Source organism: Podarcis liolepis (genome assembly GCF_965112155.1).
Source record: "Podarcis liolepis genome assembly, chromosome: 17".
In the NCBI taxonomy this organism is placed as follows: Eukaryota; Metazoa; Chordata; class Lepidosauria; order Squamata; family Lacertidae; genus Podarcis; species Podarcis liolepis.
The window spans coordinates 36,142,182-36,163,508 of record NC_139571.1 but is presented as its reverse complement, the minus strand read 5'-3'; the positions used below and the strand labels follow the sequence as shown (position 1 = coordinate 36,163,508).

General features: G+C 45.7%; 2 protein-coding genes across 2 annotated transcripts; one reads left to right on the top strand and one right to left on the bottom strand.

The window, feature by feature from the left end:
* Positions 1-3,584: 3,584 nt before the first annotated feature.
* Positions 3,585-11,082, bottom strand: DCTN6 (dynactin subunit 6). Its single transcript, XM_083482041.1, has 7 exons — positions 10,805-11,082; positions 9,689-9,753; positions 8,299-8,404; positions 6,789-6,877; positions 5,442-5,489; positions 4,494-4,636; positions 3,585-3,827 (listed from the first exon to the last, which is right to left on the bottom strand). Exons 1-7 carry the CDS (start codon positions 10,846-10,848, stop codon positions 3,729-3,731), a joined length of 594 nt encoding a protein of 197 aa, XP_083338167.1. The 5' UTR covers positions 10,849-11,082; the 3' UTR covers positions 3,585-3,728.
* A 3,591-nt stretch (positions 11,083-14,673) lies between these two features.
* On the top strand, positions 14,674-17,565 carry MBOAT4 (membrane bound ghrelin O-acyltransferase MBOAT4). The gene is made up of 2 exons (XM_083481336.1): positions 14,674-15,085; positions 16,466-17,565. The coding sequence occupies exons 1-2, from the start codon at positions 14,697-14,699 to the stop codon at positions 17,418-17,420; spliced, it is 1,344 nt and encodes a 447-aa protein (XP_083337462.1). The 5' UTR covers positions 14,674-14,696; the 3' UTR covers positions 17,421-17,565.
* Positions 17,566-21,327: the final 3,762 nt, after the last annotated feature.

Sequence of the window (21,327 nt, the reverse complement as noted above, 5' to 3'; positions counted from 1 at the left end):
ACAAAGTGTTCCCTTCTCTCTTCACCATATACTGCACCACTGATGTAAATGCCCTGGGTTTGATGAAGACACACAAAAGCATTTTAGTCTGAGTCAGGCAGAATTAGAACAACCTAAGAGACTTTTAGTTCCTCTGGGCCTACTCCCTGGCAGTCCAATTTCCTGTGCTTTCCTCAGCATTGTTTAGAGTATTTACCCATTTTTTCCTCAACTCTGGGGCCTCTTGGAGGTCAAGCTATTCCAGCTTCCTTATCACAGCAATGTTAACTCATTAGCCTTTCCTCTAATGACTTTTCACCATTGGAATGTGGGGAGGGAGATGTTGCTCTGCATTCATCTGATATCTTTGAAGCATCGAGCTTTAACATCTCCTTAAGAAATCCTCACGATTAGCAGGCGTGTGTGTTATGAGAAAGATATGGAAACAACACGGAGGAGGGAATGGCTGGCTATTGCTGTTTTGGTAGATATATTTGGCTATGTCCTCAAAGAAAGTGACGAGGACACAAAGAACCACACAACTTGTTCTGTACATACAAGCACACAATGGGCATGTGTGTTTCAGATTGTAGTGCTCCACCAACAGCCTTCTGCATCACAGAAGAGGACTGCTGAATCACATTCAGACCATTGCCTAGGGCAGGGGTCTGCAACCTTTAAGACAAAAAGAGCCACTTGGACCCGTTTCCAAAGGAAAAAAACTGGGAGCTGCAAAACCATTGCGACATTTAAAACAAATATATCTCCGGAGCCGCAATCTGACAGCGGGCGGGAAGGTGACGTCGGGACGGTGCGTGACTAACGCATGCACCGCCCCCATGCGACGTCACAGCCAGTACAGCGCCTGCCACAGTGGGGAGTGTCGGGGCGCACAATGCGCCTCCTCCCCTCACTAGTATCTGCCCCGGAGCCGCAGCAAAGGTATAAAAGAGCCACATGTGGCTCCGGAGCCGTGGGTTGCAGACCCCTGGCCTAGGGGCAGCAAGCCCTGCTTTGAGCAGAGATCATAAGGGCAGCTGATCCCACCAAGGATTGAACCTGCAACCTTGGCATTATCAGCACCAGGCTTTAACGAACTGAGCTATCTGGGAAGCACTATAAGCTTTAAGTCAAAGGAAGCATGAGCTAGTACAATATGCTGCTTTTTTATGCTGGATCGCTGGATAGTTTCTTTGGGGAACCAAAATGATGTCCTCTTCCACCAGCTCCATGGCAGACGTTTATCCTGAAACATTGCTTTCTGTTCATGGAACTCAGCTTACAGCACACATGGCATGATTGATCACATCTTCACTGAAGGTCATCTCCTTCAGTTCTCCCGGTTATCCTCACAGCAACACTAGGCCGAGACAGAAACTTGCTCAATGTCACCCAGTGTGTGTTACGGAACTCTTCATCCCAAATCCATCAAGTCTACCCACTAGGTCACACTCTCCAGCAATCACCCTTGCGTAAGAATAATATATACTTTTGGAACTCCCCAAGGGCAGAGTGCATATTTTGTATGTTTAAAAAGTCCTAACATTTGTGGAGGCATGTCAAGGTTGTTTCTAAGGGAGAATTAATCACAGGGGCAAGAGAGATTTGGATTAGAAAATAGTAAGGGAAGTCAAGGCTTCAGCCCCTTGTGTATACAGAGAAGCATGTTCTCAATTTGCAACTCTATTTAATGAGCCTTAGGGGCAGCATGAGGATGGCAGAAGTTCACACACTTGAGGTGTTCCTGAGATCTTGGTTCCCAGTTCAGCTCTCTGTGCATGCGACTGCTAGCAGCCCTAGATGTAGTCGTGTATCGTATCACAGAAGAGGAGTTTGGATTTGATATCCCGCTTTATCACTACCCGAAGGAGTCCCAAAGCGGCTAACATTCTCCTTTCCCTTCCTCCACCACAACAAACACTGTGAGGTGAGTGAGCTGAGAGACTTCAAAGAAGTGTGACTAGCCCAAAGTCACCCAGCAGCTGCACTTGGAGGAGCGGAGAGGTGAACCCAGTTCCCCAGATTACGAATCTACTGCTCTTCACCACTACACCACACTGACATCTAGGGAATTCCACGGAGCCGGAACAAGCACTCGCACCCACCACTGGAAGCAGGCCTTTGCACAGATTGAGACAGCTATGTTTAGAGGATGCTAATGAAGTTACCATCAGTCGCAGAATATTTTTGTTTACAAAGCATTTTCAATCTGAGAGTCTATCTACTCACTGAGATCTTCAGCAAATGGTTCTCCATGAGGAGCTTCCATTCCAGAGAGAGAAACAGCTCAGGAATATCGCAGGGTTTTTGTTGTTTTGCCAGGCCTCATATATGCCTGTGAGAAAGTTTTCCATAATCGGAAAACCCATCTTGCTTCCTGGCACCCTAATTATGGCAGACCCTGGCAACTTCTGGGATTATTAGTTTGTGTTACGCTGATGGCCTCTGGACTAATAGAATAGCCCCAGAGAATTGTAAAGTTGGAAGGGATCCCAGAGGGTAATCTAGTCCAACTCCCTCCAGTGCAGGAATCACAGCTAAATAATCCCTGACAGGGGGCCATCCAACATCTGTTTAAAAACCTCCAGTGAATACAGAAATTAGGTATTGCTGTATTAGACAACTCTCACCCTAGGGAAAAAACCAAAGGGAAGGTACAATCCCAGATAAATGTAAGAATACTTAAGTACAGTTGAAATCAGAGGGCCTTGTCCACACAATTAAGGGCTTAATTCCTTTACAAGTTCCTTTACAGGTTTTAAGGATGCTTAACTTTCCCTGGATTGCACGTTTTGAGCAACTGGGGGAAAAGATAACAGATTTAATGGGGGCTATGACTTAAGCTGATTAGGGTCACAGAGCACACCTGAACAGGTTAGTCATAAGAAAATCCCACTCTTTTCAAGGAGCCTTACTCCTAAGGGTGTTTAGAATTTCACACTTAGGTGTAGGATTGCTCGGTAAGGTACAGATACTCTCTCACACTGTCTAGAGTGCACACAAATGGCTCTGTGGATGGAGTGTGAGAGTGCATTATAAAGCCAAAGGGAGGCGATAACCAGTCACAGCTGGATTACTCAGGGCAGCCTTTGCCAATCCGGTGTCCTTCAGATGTTCTGGATTCCCAACTCCCATTAGTTCCTGCCAGCACAGCACTTAGGGACTCACTCTTGCACCATTTTTGTCTGAAGAGAGAGACATCTAAGAGAAATGATGAGGAGCTCTAATACACTTGAGGTGCAATCCAGGCCAGGAGTGAGGAACCTCTGGCTTCCCTCCAGACATTGTTGAACTTCAGCCACAGATTGGCCAATAGTTAGGGATGTTGGGAGTTCAAATCCAGCAACATCTGAAGAGTGGCCACAGGTTCCCCACCTCTGAGCAGGTAGTTATGAATTTGTAAGTTTCAGTGTGAGCACTGACTGAGGTGGGGCTTTAAAAAAGTGCATCGCTTTGCCTGAATTGTGTCTATGGCATTTAACGTGCCCCAATTCCACTGAAAATTATACCTCCTGTAATGCTAAAACATTTCACTCCTCCACTGAAACACAAGTTTTTATCAGCTAAGAAGAAGACAACCCACTGAGGGGAATACATCACACACATTTCATTTTTCAACATTTTAATAAATAACATTATGTTGCACAATGGAATGAACGAGCATGTTAAGTTAAGTGAGTTAGCTCTTGCGGACACAAGAGTCCTGAAAGCACTGCAGTTCTGGTGAGCATGCTGGGAGAAGGGTGTCTTCAGCTCTTCACAGGTGTAGAAGTTGGTTTCATGGCTTTTTTAAGATGGTGATAATTTGGCAGGATTTTCATTAGGAAGTCCAGCTGCAATGTTTGTGGCTAAAAAAACAGCAGTGTGAAAAAATTAGGGGGGGGGGGTAGCACCAGACAGGTGATAATACTGACAGTCTGAATTCATCTGCTTATGTTCTGCTCTACCAGGGAAAATAATTCATGGGATAAAGAACCAAAGCATCCTTAAAGACAACATAGGGGAAAGCAAATGATCAATTAACCAGAAACTTCATTTCTATTTCCTATCCGCCCCCATCCTGGGAGTCTCTCCTACCCCCCAGCCAAGCTGAGAAAGACAACAGGCTTTTTAATCCTCTCTGAGTGGGTCACCTGTAAGAGTCCATAATGCCTGGACCTTGATAAGCCAGTTTGCAATCAGCTAGAAAACCAGAATTAGAAACTGATTGGAAACTGTGGCTTATCAAGGGCCAGGCATCATAGACTCTTACAAGTGGCCCACTCAGAGAGGATTAAAAAGTGTGTTTGGGTTTGTGCCTGGTTTCGTATGACATTCTCATTGACAAATCAGTTGCTCCACCGCCACTGGCCTTTGCACCATAGACACGGGAGTGCTGAGTTGATGGGAAAGAAAAGGAAGCAAGTGGCTCTCTGTCCTGATAGACCAGACTGGGTTGGAAAAGTCATGCTGTTGGGAAAGGAGGAACAACTGGCGACACATTAGCAAAGGTTGACCTCCTGTCATGCACCTACCTGGGGCCTCTCAGTCTGCACTCGCCGAAGACAGTCAGCTCCATAGATGACCGTGTTTTCAGGGATGACTTCGTAGGTGTTGACATTGCAGCAGGCTCCAATGATGCAGCCGCTCGTCAAGATCACGTTCCTACCCACAAATGCTGCAGAGACAATAAATCTCACATTATGAAACGGCAAACAACCCACCTGGAATGAGCAACGTCATGAAGTCTAATCAATGGTCTGTTCTTTGGCCCAGCATCTCACCTCTAGAAACAGAGGATATCATCAACATAAGCCTACTCTCTGCTACTCCTCCGCAACATCCCAAATTTTTTGTCTTGTTTCTAGAACTCAACTTGTTTGAGATATCAGCTGATATCAGATTTTGGCTGCAATCATGTGCAGTCTCACTTCTGAGTACCACCAGGTCCACTGCTTATTTCCAAGTGTACACAACCCAGGGGTGTGCAACTACACTCTGGTCTTCAATTGCCGCAGTCTGTACCATCAAGCATAGGGATGAGGAGCCAGTGATCTTGCGGATGATGCTGGACTACATATCCCATCATCCCTGACCAAGCTGGCTAGGGCTCATGGGAGTTTTAATCCAGCAACATCTAGAGGGCCTTTGGTTACCCATGACTGCTCTAGGAGAACATGGGGAAACTCAAAATTAAGAAAGTTTGCAAATGGATGGTGTGTGTGTTTGTGTGCTGTTTCCCAAACTACTGTCTAATCAAACTTTTTTTTAAAAAAGCAAGCCTGCAATTTTAAGCACGTTACTATGGACTTGCAATATATTTATCAAAATTGGTTTTTCACATAAACCGTTCCAGTATTTTCAGATGTCAGAGTGGTCCTCAGAAGCATAGAGAATAAAGTAATACAACGCAAAAACTGGAAACAAAAAAATAACCCACCCCCACCCCAGTTATTGATTTCCCACTTAATCAACATACATACCTTTGGACTCAATTACATTGTTGTCTCCTATTTTCATTGCCTGGGAATCTAAGTTCACAGTTAAGAAGAGTACTTAGATATTTAGTTTGCACGCTCCCTTATCCTAGATTCCTCCTAATACAGTCCTCTTTGAAGAATCCCCATGTTTTGAAAAGGCGTTCAGGACAAGTGGCCTGCTTCAGTAAAGTGTGGTTTGCAAGCTCCTGGACCAGTGGCCTTTAGTTGAATCAAAAGCTGCCTATGGACCTTTGAGTGTGTGCTCAAAGGCTTTCCTCAATACTCAGAGCAGCCAGCTCTGTGGTCCTAGGTTCTTCTGCTAGGCTCTTACAAACTGCCAGAGAAGGAATGCACAGTGAGTGGAATTCTCTCTGCTGAACAAGCAAAAGATCAGTGGGAAGTTCTTTGTGAGCAACCAATTAGCTGTTATGATTGTGAACGACCCTCTTGTTACAGCAAAGGTGCTCCTACCACTGTTCTGTGGCTTCAATAGTTATAAGCTGTGTTAAAATTAGGCAGAAAAGGAAGGCGAAGATAGACAGGAGATTAAACAAAACTCACAGCTTGTTGTATTAGAAGGCTGTCAACTAGGTTTAAAACACAGCCAACATGGAGAATATTACAGGTAAGGAAAGAACAAGGGAAATTGTAATGATATTAAATGTGATGTTTTGAATTGCTTTGCTTGCCTTGTAGGAGGGTTACTTTCGTTACCTGGTCCTTTGGATTGCATTTATTTAAGATTGCTCATTTGAGTTTGGAACACCAACTGCAATGGTTGATCCCTTTAGACAAAACAAAGCAGAACTTTGAGGCCTTTTGTCCCAAGAGAGAGGTCACTGCTCACAATGCAGAGTTGCTTTTTTCACATTAGGGAAACTAGCATGTGTTTACCATGTTTGTTGTGAATGCTGCAACGTGTTGAGCAGACACATCTATTTTGCCACACGTTCCCTGTGAAATGAAAGGCACAGCGAGCCCATGCAGCACATTTGTGTAGTGAAATAAATGCATGCAGTTCTTGTATTAAAATATCATTGAGGTTTACTACAAACACACCCACACCCCATCATTATCAGGAAGCTCTTGCCCTGAACATGAACAAAATGCCCATGGGTGGAAGTTACTGGGAACAAAAGAGATATAAGTGACTAACAACACCTGTGGAATCTGAGATAGGTCATTAAACTCAGACAATTCTGCCTTGTGAAAAGGGTGTGTGTGTGTGTGTGTGTGTGTAAGTAATAAATCACTCCATCACAGAACTGGTGTTTTCATTGCTAAAGTAGCACTGTCCTGTGCAAACATACACTTTCTCACTTTAAAAAACACTGCTCTTTTGAAGGATACAACAGCCAACTTCAAAGACGTTGTTGGTGCCAATGATCATTGGTTTGGCTCCCACCTCCTCTGTATCAGGGGTAATGTTTTCAGGATAGCTGTAAAAGGATTGAAACATGCATTAACATTTCTACATCACAAAAAAACCATGTCTTTGTTGAAAGATTGAGAACTGCCTTTATCTTTGGTAGCTATAAGGTTTGGACAGTTAAAACTTTGGCAATGGCAATGGGCTGCTGCTTTTGATTCCACACTCTACCCTATGCCCCAAAGGCAAGTCTGTTTCTTCTGGAATACCAGAACAGGTGTGAATTTGAAAGGAGGTTGCTGGGCGAAACAGCCACCTTTGCATCTACATAGCAACTTAAATATATCTGGTGGATAAACTAAATTATGGGCAGCTTCCCAAAACATTTAGCTTTGAAAAATGGATGCAGATGAGGAAAAGTCCTTCAGTATAGAAAGTTCCTTGGATTCACCTTTTTCTAGGAGTTAGAAAGCTGATTGTTCAGACTGCAGAGCCAATGAGGACAGATGACTGTTGGCACAGTAGAGCAATATGCTCTGTCGGGCTAAAGAAGGCACCAGTAGTGCTGTGCAACTGGAGAATTCAGGAGATCAAACTATTTCCCATTTAATTTCTCTGCACTAAGAGAACACCACAAAATGCATATCAAAGTAGTGGGGTAAGGGGAATTTAAAAATACTGTGTGATCAAATTAAATGTGTACAACAGTGAACTACTGAAGGCATGCAAGGATTATAGGAAACTTTGTTCTTTATCTTAGATTTCTTACACATGCTTTCTTTAGTGGCATATCCCCTCCACAGTGGAACATAAAATAAAGCACAAGGATTCAACATGGAGATTCACTACCTGTCTGCAACACTGCATTCATGAAACAGCTTTGCATTTCTTCCCATTTTAACACTGACCTTACACTGTCCCTGCAAAACTGAGCCAATGAGAAGAGGCGGCTTAGGAAGAGGCCAAGAAAAGAAGAGCAAGGAAGGTGGCCTGGGAGATTTAAGTTTTAGTGGCTTTCGGTAGTACCAGGCAGCTTCCTATGTTGAATAAGACCAATGGTCCATTTAGCTCAGTACTATCTGCTCAGTCTGACAGCAGCTTTCCAAGAACTCAAGCAAGGAGTTGCCAAGACCTTTATCACTGGCATAACCAAGGTGATAAGGGTAGGATCTTCTGCACACATAACATGTGGTCCAGCACTGAAAGAAGCTGCAGGGGACAGAAAGCTATGATATGTATGCTTCGTAAGCTGCCCAGAGCGGCTGGGAAAACCCAGCCAGGTGAGCAGCATATAAATAAAATAATAATAATAATAATAATAATAATAATAATAATAATAATAATAATTAGTAGTAGTAGTGTAGGGTAGACTGCATAATATTATGCTTGCATTTACATTTTAAAAATTAAGCTGGCTTTTGGCTGCATTCGCTAAGGCCTTCCCACGGTACACCATTTTGGCCCAAGAAAAGTTCAACATATCATACATACCCATTTATGATAATTGCCTGCTCTTCTATGAGGTTACCTTCCCCGATTACTATTGGTCCAGCTTCTGCAATGATCCGTGCTTTGGGGTGAATCACGGTCCTAGGCCCTGTAGGAAATACTCAAAAGTTTACTCCTGAGTATAGCGGTTAGATATTTCTCCAACTACTTCATGAGAAAACAGAGAGTATGGGGCAGCAGTATCAATTTGTCTCAATACATGGTTACCATGGATGTACATGGAACCAATAAGAAATCTCAACCACCAACTATATTCTCAAACAGTGGAAGGGACTATTGGAACACCACTGTGCTGGTCCCGTGGGCTAACCGAGAGGTGAGGTCCGAGTCCAGTCTGAGGTCGAAGGTGCGGTATGGAGGCAGTCCGTAAAAGTTGAAGCTGGATGCAGGGCAGGGAGTCGGGTGAGGTCAGGAGCTTTGGCAGGATAGCAGGACAGGGTTCAGGCAGGAACTGACAACCAACGAAGTTGCTCCTGCAACTTGGGACTGAGGCTGGCTGGCTTTTATCTGCCCCGAGGCACAGGGCGGCCCCGATCCTCAGGTGACTCGCCTCTCCTGGCCTGGAGGCAAGCACTCCTCCTGTGGGAACTTAGTTCCCTCCGCCTCTCTGCCCTGAGCCCCTGCAGCTCAGGAGAAGCTGGAGGGTTACCGGACCCAGAGGCAACCTCAGCTTCCCCTGATGGGGCTGAGAGTGGAGCACCTGCAGGCAATGGGTCCTCCACCCCCTCAGGAGCTGGAGCAGACTCAGCTGGTGCCTGCACCTGAGGATCCAGCACAGGTGAGGACCCTTCAGGCTCAAGCCCCAGCCCCGGCTCAGCTGGTTCTGGAGGCGGGGAATCCTGTGCAGGCTGGGATTCCTCAGGTTCAGCATCCGAATCCGAATCCCAGGCCATCACACCCACAAGCTTTTTACATTCTCAGCAAGAACACCACATAAATATGGAAGGGGTATTTCAGATCATAAACTATTTGCCCTCATGAGCACCTGTACTTCTGATCGGCTCACTAGTTGTACTCACCATTCATCGTTGCAAACTATGAGTGGAAAACCTGTGGCCCTCCACATATTATTTGACTACAACTCCCAGCATCCCTCAAATCTGGGTTGGGGCTAATAGTAGTTGGGAGTCCAACAATTTCCACAGCAGGGTCCCCACCCACACTGTAAACAAACATTGATCTTGTTTGTATTATCTTCCCCTGCACAGTCAAGGGATTGTCTCGTACTGAAGGCAATGCTGCTTCACAACATTAAGCAATATGTGAGAATTAAGAGACTATTTGTAGACTGGTATCTTTAATCTGACAATAATTCAAATTAACTCTGGAGATTCTGACAACTACAGTAACCACACAAATTACTTTCTCTTACCAATTGTCACATCACCCTTGATTTCACTCTCGACACAGACAACAGCTCCAGGAGCAATCTTTACACTGGAAAAGAGAACATCAACAAAAAACAACAACAAGGTTTTGCATCTCCCTTGAAAGCACATGTATATGAAAATATATCCAGAATATTTCAAGCAAGCTGAGACCCACTCAGAGGCTTTTAATTCCAGATTAGGCGAGCTGGGTGCTGTTACCCAGATGTAACAGGGTCAGTTACAGTGGCTCCAAATTTTCCTTGATGGGCAGTTCAAGAAAGGGGTGCTAAGAGAATTTAGGCTTGACAGTTCATCTCAGGGTTCCATCGTGTCCCTCAGAGAGGGGGCTACAAAAATTAAGAAACCTAACCAGGGTTCTAGTAAAAAAACAAAATGTTTCACAAGACTGAAGTCTGGGACACAGACAATGAGACTGCTCCACCCCCCAAAGGAGGAAAGCATTTTTAAACAATGGAATTCTTATACATGTCTACTAAAAATACGCCCAGTTGAGCTCAGTGGGGCTGACTTCTAAGGCAAGGGCACAGGACAGCAGCGCGTGTGTAACTTTCATGTCCTATTTTCTTTTCTCTGCAAGGCAAAGCAACAGGAGAGTGGGGCTGTTTTTGTTTTTATTAAAAAGATTCTCTCCCCCTGCTATAAAAAAGCAGCAGCCGGAATAAGCGTTAAAGCAAATGAATAAAAACTACGGAGAAAGAAGTTCCAAGCTGGAAAATTATCAGGCTAAGACCCCCTTTTTTATTGATCTTTCATATCAGATGCATGGAGTCTTATCCTCACTTCACTGGTACGGGATCCGGTGGAGAGAAAAATGGATCTAGTGGCGCCAAAAGGCCATGAAACAGATCGGGCAGCAGCGGCTGCGAGACATTTCTACGCAGAGCCGAAATGCATACAAGGTAAAAAGAGAATAATAAGCGGGCAGCCGTGGCAAATGGCGAGAATAATGCTAAATTTAATTCTGCACCGGGCAAAAGAGAACTGGGAAGAAGACCGGGGCTCCCGCCCACCTTCTTAGCCAAACTGCAGACCTGCCATCCACCAGGCCGCCGCTAAGCCCACCACCAAAGAGACCCGACCAGCTCGATTCTGCTCACCTCTTCTGCGCCTTCTCCGCCATCTTGTCCGCCCTCTCATCCATTGCTCGGCCGGCGGCGACGCAGCCCGCTGATACCAACGAGAAGGAAAGGAGTGGCGATCGTGGCCCTCGGGAATCGATTCACCGCGCCTTCCGCTCGGGCCGAATGGAAGCGACGTAGCCAATGAGAACCCGGCCCTGGAGCGTGTAACTCCTCCCCTCCTTCTGGGTCTCCATTGATGCGCTTAATAGCGTGCGACGGCGTATTAACCTCTTAATACCCGCCACACAATGTTATGTGTCTTGAATTTTTTTCGTGTAAACATACAAACATGGGAGCCAGCATTTGTGTTAGTGCAGTACATTTATATCATGCTCAAGTGGTGTGCTTGCTTCTCCCACAATGGTTCATGAAACAACAACAACAACAACAATTTATTACTTATATTACTTATTTTACTTACTTATATTTTAATTTATTACTTATATTACTTATTGTTATGTACTGAGTTGAATAGGATCCAAAATGCAGCAGTCTGATTCGTCCTAGAACAATAGGATCCAAAATGCAGCAGTCTGATTCGTCCTAGAACAATGCAGCAGTCTGATTGGTCTGCAGGAGCCACCCAATCCAGCTCCAGGTGGAAGTGAATCCACAACCTGATTGGCCTACAGGAGAATCCCGGAATTAGCCAATCACATGCAGCCCATTGTGTAAATAATGTATATAAAGCAAATATTGTGGGGGAACTTCCATTCCTCCTCACCGCTATGAGCTGAATAAAGAGCATGAAATCCACTCTCGACTCCGAGTATATTTCACTTATAGTACTTATTACCTGCCCATCTGGCTGGGCCTCCCCAGCTGCTCTGGGCAGCTCCCAACAGAATATTAAAAGCACAATAAACATAAACATAAAAACTTCCCTAAATAGGGCTGCTTTCAGATGTCTTCTAAAAGTCAGATAGTTGTTTATTTCCTCGGCATCTGATGGGAGGGTGTTCCACAGGGCGGGAGCCACCACTGAGAAGGCCCTCTGCCTGGTTCCCTGCAACCTCACTTCTCGCAGTGAGGGAACTGCCAGAAGGCCCTCGGAGCTGGACCTCAGTGTCCGGGATGAACAATAGGGGTGGAGATGCTCCTTCAGATATACTGGGCAGAGGCTGTCTAGGGCTTTAAAGGTCAGATTTTGTGGAGTACACAAGATCTCTTAAGATGTTGGTGCCATCTTGCTACTTCTCCACCAGTGGTGGTAGGGTGACCAAGGGCACTTGTGGGGGCGCTGCCTCTTGGGCTTCTGCCACCCAAAGTGGCTGCCTCAGCCTGCCTTATGGGTGGGCTGGGGATGGATGGGAGTGATATTTACCAGGACTGCGACACACAGGGAAGGGATGTTCAATTTTCCTTCTACTTTTTCATTTCTAGTGAAACTCACTGCATGCCTTCTTTTAGCCATGGACCATCTGTGAGAAATATGGGCGCTTGGAAACCAAACTATTGTACTGACCCTTATACCCACTACAATCCAATGTATCAAAACAATTTTCCATTCATGCCTACCACAGTTGCCAGTTTTTATATTGACTTACTGTGTATTCTTCTGGTAATGTTTATGATGGATATTATAAGGGAAGGATAAGAACAACCATTTATGTGTCTCTGATTCTTTGAAAATATGGCAATTTTGTGTGTCATGGAGATGTTATCAGTTTGGTATGAGGCTCTTATCTTTGCTTCCACCTCATAATCAGTATTCAAAAGGGCCTCATAGGGTGACAATCCGACATTTGTGGCACAGCAGCTCAGTGAAAATGGCATTTGAACAAATAATATACCTCAATGGTATATTTTAGGCAGAATGTCCTGTCTCCATAGTTATAAACTCTGATACGCTGACCTTCATCATCTGGGTGATTTCCATTATTAGCCTAATCCAATACTGTATAGGGAAAAGACAACAATGTCTGTTGAGACACTTCATTTAGGTGAGAAAAGACTGGAAGACAACCAGCAAAATAGCATTTTAAGAATGAGGGTCTTTATGAACTGGGAAACCCTGTTTTTCTTTCAAGTCACAGCTTTATACCAGTTAGCTGCTTTTCCATTTGCTATTTTGTTCCATTATCTCTGTGCCTCTGGGAATCTTTCTATAAATGCAAGGTAGGTATCATTATCTATTTTTTTTTTACTATTATTACTTTTTTTTAAAAAAATGTTATATTTTTCTTGACTAATAAGCAGCAAACAAAGGAAGGTCTAAAATGAGAATTTAAAAGCCTACAATAGAAACAGTAACTAAGAAATCTTTTTTTTAAAATATAAAATATACTTTAAAAGAAAGCCAATCAAAAAACAGCAGCTTCTAGAAAATAATAAGCTCAATGTATCAGGAACTAGGAAACACTTGAGAAAGAAAAAGTTTTCACCTGTGGATAAGGAGGAGATTTGAAAAGGAAAGGGCCAATCCAATTGTTTTCCAGAAAGTGAGATGCAAAAGAAAGTGCCACCAGCCATGGTGTTTATGGGGGGCTGAGTCTCATGTCATTTGTAGCGTGCCCTAGATTTCCTGCCCCTTTCCCCTTAAAGAAATAAAAATAAAACAATTTTCTGGGGGGAAAATTCTGAGGAAGCTGGGGACATAGCAAAACAGCGTAGGTGAGCTCCAACCATTTGCCACTGTAATTTCCCAGGAACATCTATACCTGTAAAGTATCACATGCTAATTTTATAGACATTTGTGTCATCTGTTGGTCTCCCAGGTCTTTTAAGTACCTTGCAACCACCTCTGGGTACCAAAATGGGAAGATATAGTCTCCATGCCTGAACGGTTCTGTCCTTAGGAAAAAGGAACGTACAAAAGAGGCCTTATCTGTGTGGACAGGAGGCTATTGTATATACCAGAGGATGGGGAACCTGTGGCCTTCCAGGTGTTGTTGGACTCCAACTCCCATCAGTCACAATTAGCATGGCCAAAGGTCAGGGATGTTGGGAGCTGTAGTCCAGCAACATCTGAAGGACCACAACTTTCCTATCTTTCTTATAGGAACAGTGTTATTTTTCTAGAAAAAGAGGTGCAGGAACTCACCATGAAAGCCTTCCTTTTTTCTCTTATAATGGCAATGGCACCCACCTGAGAGGTGCTAGAACTGAGTTCCGGCAAGTTCCGGCTGAAAAAAAAGCCCTGTATAGGAATGTTTAGCACTTTAAAAGCAACAACTAGCTGGGAAGAAAATCAGTTACGACTGGAGCTCCCCGCCATCTTTCTTCCAATAGCATGCCACAGAATTCTCCACCAGTTGAAGCTTTTGTACTGTCTTAAGAGGCAGTCCCCAGTAGTGATGTATGGAAGTGAGAGCTGGACCATAAAGAAGGCTGATCACCGAAGAATTGATGCTTTTGAATTATAGTGCTGGAGGAGACTCTTGAGAGTCCCATGGACTGCAAGAAGATCAAACCTCTCCATTCTTAAGGAAATCAGCCCTGAGTGCTCACTGGAAGGACAGATCCTGAAGCTGAGGCTCCAATATTTGGCCACCTCGTGAGAAGACTCCCTGGAAAAGACCCTGATGTTGGGAAAGATGGAGGGCACAAGGAGAAGGGGACGGCAGAGGACGAGATGGTTGGACAGTGTTCTCGAAGCTACAAACATGAGTCTGACCAAACTGCGGGAGGCAGTGGAAGACAGGAGTGCCTGGCGTGCTCTGGTCCATGGGGTCACGAAGAGTCGGACACGACTAAATGACTAAACAACAACAAGAGGCAGTCCTATGTGAATTGGATGTGTGCTAATAATTTATGTTTATTTCTAACAGTGAACCAAATGGCATCTTTAGGTATCGATGCAGGTTGAACTAGTGTGATGACCTGGCTGATTTTTTGTTTGTTACCAAAGTGGCTGGTTGGGAACTAGATGTTACACAGGGAGCACAGATTCCCAGATCTCCCCAACACTGCCTTGCCACACTTCTACGTGGCATTCCCGCCTCCCCGTCTGTTCACTTTCCTGCCAGGCGGGAAACTTCTTACCCTGAAAATTGCCACCATGACTTTGAAAACACGTCTGTTTATTTTTAGGTACACTTTCCTCCTGGCGGGTGGTTTCCTCCTGGCCTGGGCTGCTATGGGCTGCTATGCCCTGCTGCTGCTTATATCCGCCTTCTCCTCTCTTGCCGTAATCCATTCCGCTGGCCCACAGCAGGTCCACACACGGGCATTCTTCGTTCAGATGACCTGGCAAACACTGTGCCATCTTGGGCTGCATTACAAAGAATATTACCTACAAGAAGCTGCATGTATCAGGTAAAGATGTGCTCGCTCTAGTCTAGTGTATCGGTTGGTTGGCCGAGTTAGTCTCGGAGCAGTTTACTTTGCATTATTTCAGTACACATAGAAACAGTAGACAGACCAATTGGATTCAAAGTGTCCTTTCCTGGGTGGTATAACTGTTTTTCTTACTAATTTTATTGTCATTGAACTTTATGGGAATTATACCCAGTATAAACAGGAGCAGTAGTGTAATACCTTTATTAAAGGTAAAGGTAAAGGGACAACTGACCATTAGGTCCAGTTGTGACCAACTCTGGGGTTGCGGCGCTCATCTCGCTTTATTGGCTGAGGGAGCTGGCATGCTTTCGAACTGCTAGGTTGGCAGGAGCAGGGACCGAGCAACGGGAGCTCACCCCGTCATGGGGATTCGAACCGCCGACCTTCTGATCGGCAAGCCCTAGGCTCTCTGGTTTAACCTACAGCGCCAGCCACGTAGCCCAGCTCAGTGACAGAAGAGCACACAATTTGCATTTAAGAGCCACCAAGTTTTAGGTCTCGGCAATTCTGTTAGAGAGCCTATGTCACATCCCATTTTAAGCATCCGAAAGAATGCCAGGAATTGTAGTTTTGGTAAGGGTGCTGAACATTTTTTGTTAGATATCTCAAACCGCCTCACAGAACTAAAATTCCCTGGATCCCATGGGCAACAGGAAATGGCTAATAAACCAGTCTGTCTGGTTTATATTTCCCCGCTTCAAAAGTAAATAGAGCTGCTTGTCTTTTAAGTCTTATGTACTTTTCATGGCTCAGGATCTGACTTTTACGCAGATCCTTTTAAGAGCAAAATTTGTATGTGTATTCTTGCTCACCTTGGGTCTCTTTTTGCAGGAGAACCTGATCCGGGAAGTGGCAACACATCACTTACTCAAAAGTCCAAATGTGCTCATGAAAATGAAAAGGTTGGCTATCCCTCCTCAAAAAGAAGCTCACTGATTAGTGATAGTTTAGTTTGTCCTAATAAAGGTATTTTATTAGGGTGGCGCTGTGGGTTAAACCACAGAGCCTAGAACTTGCCGATCAGAAGGTTGGCGGTTTGAATCCCCACGATGGTGTGAGCTCCTGTTGCTCGGTCCCTGCTCCTGCCAACCTAGCAGTTCAAAAGCACTTCAAAGTGCGAGTAGATAAATAGGTACCGCTCTGGCGAGAAGGTAAACGGCGTTTCCGTGCACTGCTCTGGTTTGCCAGAAGCGGCTTAGTCATGCTGGCCACATGACCCAGAAGCTGTACACTGGCTCCCTCGGCCAATAAAGCAAGATGAGTGCCACAACCCAGAGTCGGCCACGACTGGACCTAATGGTCAGGCGTCCCTTTACCTTTTACCTGTCACTGAGCTAACCTTTTGCTCTGTTTCAGGTTGCCCATTGCCCTTTCTGCCCTCATGCTGATGACCCAGAAAGTCACCTCACTGGCTTTGGATATCCATGAAAACAAAGTGAGGGTGGGCTTGCCATCTGAAGAGAGGAGATCCTTTTGCTGGCACCTGCTCCAGGCACTGCCATTGTGTTCTTATCTGCTGTGTTTCCCAACCCTGCTGGGAGGCCCTCTGTGCTCTTTCCGCAGATTTCAGGCATGGGTAAGGTATTCCAAGGCTCCGTTTTCTTCAGGTCTCCTCTGGGCTGCCACTCAAAAAGGCCTGGGGGCTCTGACTCTGGGCCTGTTGAAAAATATCGTGAGGGGATACATTTCCGCTCTGGACGACCTAATCGACTGCACCCACTTTGACTGTGTTTACGTCGTGTGGACCTCAGCCCTGTCCTTCAGGCTCACTTATTATTCTCACTGGCTGCTTGACGAGTCCCTCTTCCTTGCTGCCGGTTTGGGGCTGGATCTTGGCCACCACCAATATTCAGCAGCTGCTGACAGAGTCATCATGGACACAGACATTTGGACCTTGGAAACAGCCAACACAATTGCTGGCTTCACCCGAACATGGAACAAGAGCACAGCCCAGTGGCTGAGGCGGCTCATATTCCAGCAGAGCAGTTCACATCCTCTCCTGGCCACCTTTGCCTTCTCAGCCTGGTGGCATGGCCTCCGCCCTGGCCAGGTCTTTGGGTTTCTGTGCTGGGCCGTTATGGTGGAAGCAGACTACCGCTTCCATCGCTTTTTTGGTTCAGTGGCAAAATCCCGGCTTCAGAGGCTGCTGTACCAAACTGTGACCTGGTGTCATACACAACTGGTGGTGGCGTACATTATGATTGCTGTTGAGATGAGGAGTGTCTCCATGCTTTGGCGGCTGTTGTCTTCGTACAATAGCTTCTTTCCATTAGTCTCTGTCACTGTGCTCCTCCTGTTAGTAAAGAAATGAGTGAGCAGCCCCACTGGTCCTCACTGGCTCATTTCGCATCCTCGGATGGAGGTGTGTAGACAGAAGCAGGATTTTAAAAACAGTTGCAGCAGCTTTTTCATCCAAGGTTCAAGGCCACCTTGTAAGGTAACTTGCATCGTTAACATACAGTACATACAAACTAGGTGAAGTCTTTTGTCTTTCATCTTGCTCCTCCCATCATGGTTGTCTTTCCCCTCCCCTTTTAATAAAGCCTGCACTTGTTTTTATTCGCCCCCCCCCCCACGTCAATCTTTTTCTCTTCCCTGCAAAAAAAGAGCAACAACACACAATGCTTTTTCAAAAACAGTTAAAACCACTCAGAAAACGTAGATGATGATGATGATGATGATGATGATAATTTATTTATACCCTGCGCATCTGGCTGGGTTTCCCCAACCACTCTGGGCAGCTTCCAACAGAATATTAAAATACAATAGTCTATTAAACATTAAAAGCTTCCCTAAACACAGCTGCCTTCAGGTGTCTTCTAAAAGTCTGGTAGTTGTTTTTCTCTTTGACATCTGGTGGGAAGGCTTTCCACAAGGTGGGTGCCACTACCAAGAAGGCCTTCTGCCTGGTTCCCTGAAAATAAAGTATTTCTGTTTACAAAGCAGCAACAGTGCAGTCAAGCACTCTTGGCCAGTTTTAAAATCTTGTATCTGTCTTCCCCCTGAGCATGCCTACCTAAGGACAGATGATTTGTAGAGCTGGAAGGGACCACAAGAGTCATCTAGTCCATCCCAGTGCAGTGCAGGAATATTTTGCCCATCGTGGGGCTTGAACCCACAACCCTGAGATTAAGAATCTCATGCTCTACCAACCAAGCCTTGTCTCCAATTGCCCTTTTTTTGGGGGGGGGGTATGTGCTTTTGTCTGTTTTAGGGATTGCACCTGCTGCAGGGAACATGCCTTTAAATCCCCCAATATCGCTGGAGATACAGCAGCTGTTGCTTCCTCTCCCAAGTCCTGTGGTTGCTTCATAATTGGACTCAGCGTGGCGGTTCTGCAACAAAGCACATGCTTTGGATCTTACAAAATGAATGCAGTATACAGAGACACTGCCTTGTGCTGTAACTGTGCTTGGCATCCTATTCCAGTACTAGCCCATCTTTTTGGCAGTCCCCAGTACCTTGGTGCAGTTTTGCCTCTGGTCTTTTGAGCAGACATTGACATTGAGCAGAAGAACAAGCATGCCTCTATGCCATTGTTAAAGCCCATCAGTCCTCTTGCTGCTCCCTAGATATGCCCCAAACTCTCCGGGCTGCGGCACAGGCTAGCTGCCAAAGAATTCTTCCTTTGAAACCAGGCTGGCTGTACCTTCTAAGAATGTCACCAGGTGGCAGCAGAACCCAATGTTATGCTTGAGAGTTCCTTCTCTCCGAGCAAGTGGCAATGTAGCAAGTACCATGCATGGGAGGCAGCAAGAAATCTACAATTTATGTAGGGTTCCCCCTACCTCCCCCACTGTCTATACATGACAGCAGATTGCTTTGTAAAAGAATACTTTACCAACTCAATCTATGGCTGTGGGTACATTGCAGTTTATTCCAGCTCCAATGCTCTCCCCGCACTGGTGTTTGAAGCCAGTTAGCCACAATTTTTTTTAATGTATCCTGCAGTTTCTTGAGGAATATTCCTGTTTGATGCATTTCCCGTCAGAGCAGCTTCCATACGATTTGAAAACATAAGCCGCAGTTAAGCTGAGATGTGTAGAGTTCAGGCAGCCACATGCTCAGTGAGTTTCATTGAATAGGAGGGGTGGGAGAACAAATCACATCACGTGCATTGGGTGAAATGCAGCAGAGGGAAAGTTTAAGCCACTAATGTGCTTATAGCCTAGATGGGACTCTTGATCTGATAAAGCAGGACAGCTCTGATTAGCCATGATAGCAAAACAGAGATTTCACATTCAGAGAAGTTTACCTTTGAGTACCAGTTGCAGGGAGCAAACAATGGGATGGTGTGTTTGTTTAGTTGTGTGTTTCTTCATGCCTTGTTTGTGAGCTTCCAGAGGCATCTGACTAGCCACTGCTGAAAAAGAATTCCAGCATAGATGGACCCTTAATCTCAACAAGCAACTGGCCAGAGGGGCGCATTCAGAGAAGGTCCTATTATTGGTTATGCTGGGGCTATCTTTCACCAATGGGTACATTGTCAAATCTAAGACTACAGTCAATCCTCTGGTTACAGCTGCTGCAGGTTACGTCTTTTCGGGTTGCGGACCGCCGAAACCCGGAAGTACCGGAACAGCTTACTTCCGGGTTTCGGCGGCCGCGCATGCGCAGCAGCTAAATCATGCTCTGTGCATGCGCAGAAGTGCCGAATTGCAACCCATGCGTGTGCAGGCGCGGGTTGCGAACGCTGCGGGTTTAACGTGCATCCTGCACGGATCAAGTTCGCAACCCGAGCGTCCACTGTACCTGGTTCGGCCCAAGGCACAGGTAGTGTCCTGGTTCTCTGAAGCCAATCAGAATGCTGGCGTAGCTCTGGTCCATGTGTGGATTGGCTGGGACTGGATAGCAGAGCATTCTCATAGAGGTTCTAAGAGCAGCCTTCCCCAACTCCGCATAGTTTTGAATCATGACTCCCATCACTCTTAGCCATGCTGCCTGGGATTGATGGGAGTTAATAGTCCCAAGAACATCTAGAGGACACCAAGTTGTGGATGGCTGTTCTGCAGACTCAAGTCAACAGGTGAACCAGGTAATGGCCTGCTGAGTTGAGTGGGAGATATTCAGGAGCACCAGGGTGCCCAAATTTGGACTTAGCAACTACAGGTCAGAGGGTCAAATCCGGCTCTCTATGGAATTGTCATTCTGTGCAGAGAGGTAACAGAACCGTAGAGTTGGAAGGGACCCCAAGAGTCATCTAGTCGAACTCCCTGCAAGGCAGGAATCCCAAATAAACATCCACCACAGATGACCATCCAACCTCTGCTCCAAAGCCTCCAGTGAAGGTGTATTGAGGAGGCGGCAACAGGATTTGGAGGCAGCCGGTGGTGGGTGAGGGAGGGAGGGCCTCAGAACACTACCCTTCCTCCCTCCCCCCTAGGCCCTCTTCACACATTTCACATTTTAGGTGTCTTAACTAAAAATGCAAAGCACAGATGCGACAAAAGGTGATTGTTGTATACACATGTATCATACAAGCAAGCACATGTCAGGGAGCAGTGTACACTTGTTGGCCGATCTGCATTTGCGGCTGTGCAATTTGTGGGACAGGCCCAAAGTCACCCGCCAGAAAATGTACTTACTAGCCAGCCAGGGTCTCTACAATGGATGGATGACGAACTCCCAGAAAGGGTTCTTTCCTACCATCCATCCGCCCATCCCTTCACGGGTAGATGAAGGAGGAGTGGGGAAAGCAGGCGAGCTGTGGTCAGGGCACATCCGAACTATCAGCTGTCGTGGGACCTGTTCCTTAAAGTTCATAATTGGCATGGTTTGCCTCTAGCAAGTGCTGCCACCACACAAATCTCATTTCTGCAGTCAGGCAATTTGGTCCATTTCAGTTCACCTTTTAGCCTACAGGGCAAAGGTCTTGAGGGAGGATGTTGTGCAACTGCACAAACTTTGCCCAACTGGTCTGGGCGAGCACAATTTCCGTCTTTTTGTGTTGGATCCAACTATTTTCCTTTGAGAACAATATGACCCACCTGTTGCTAATTCCCTCTTGTCCAAAGTTACAAGAGCAAACACGGCTTGGCTGCCAGGCTCCCAGCTGTCAACAGGCTCAGTAAACTGTAACCCCATTGATTTCTTAACAGGGGTCTATTACATATTCATGCTCACCCGTTCTCACCATATGTTGCTGGTGGCCAAACAGGAAGCCTTTCAGCTCTCTCTTGGTTGCATGTGGCCTGATTGCTCTGCAGGTCCTTTGTGGG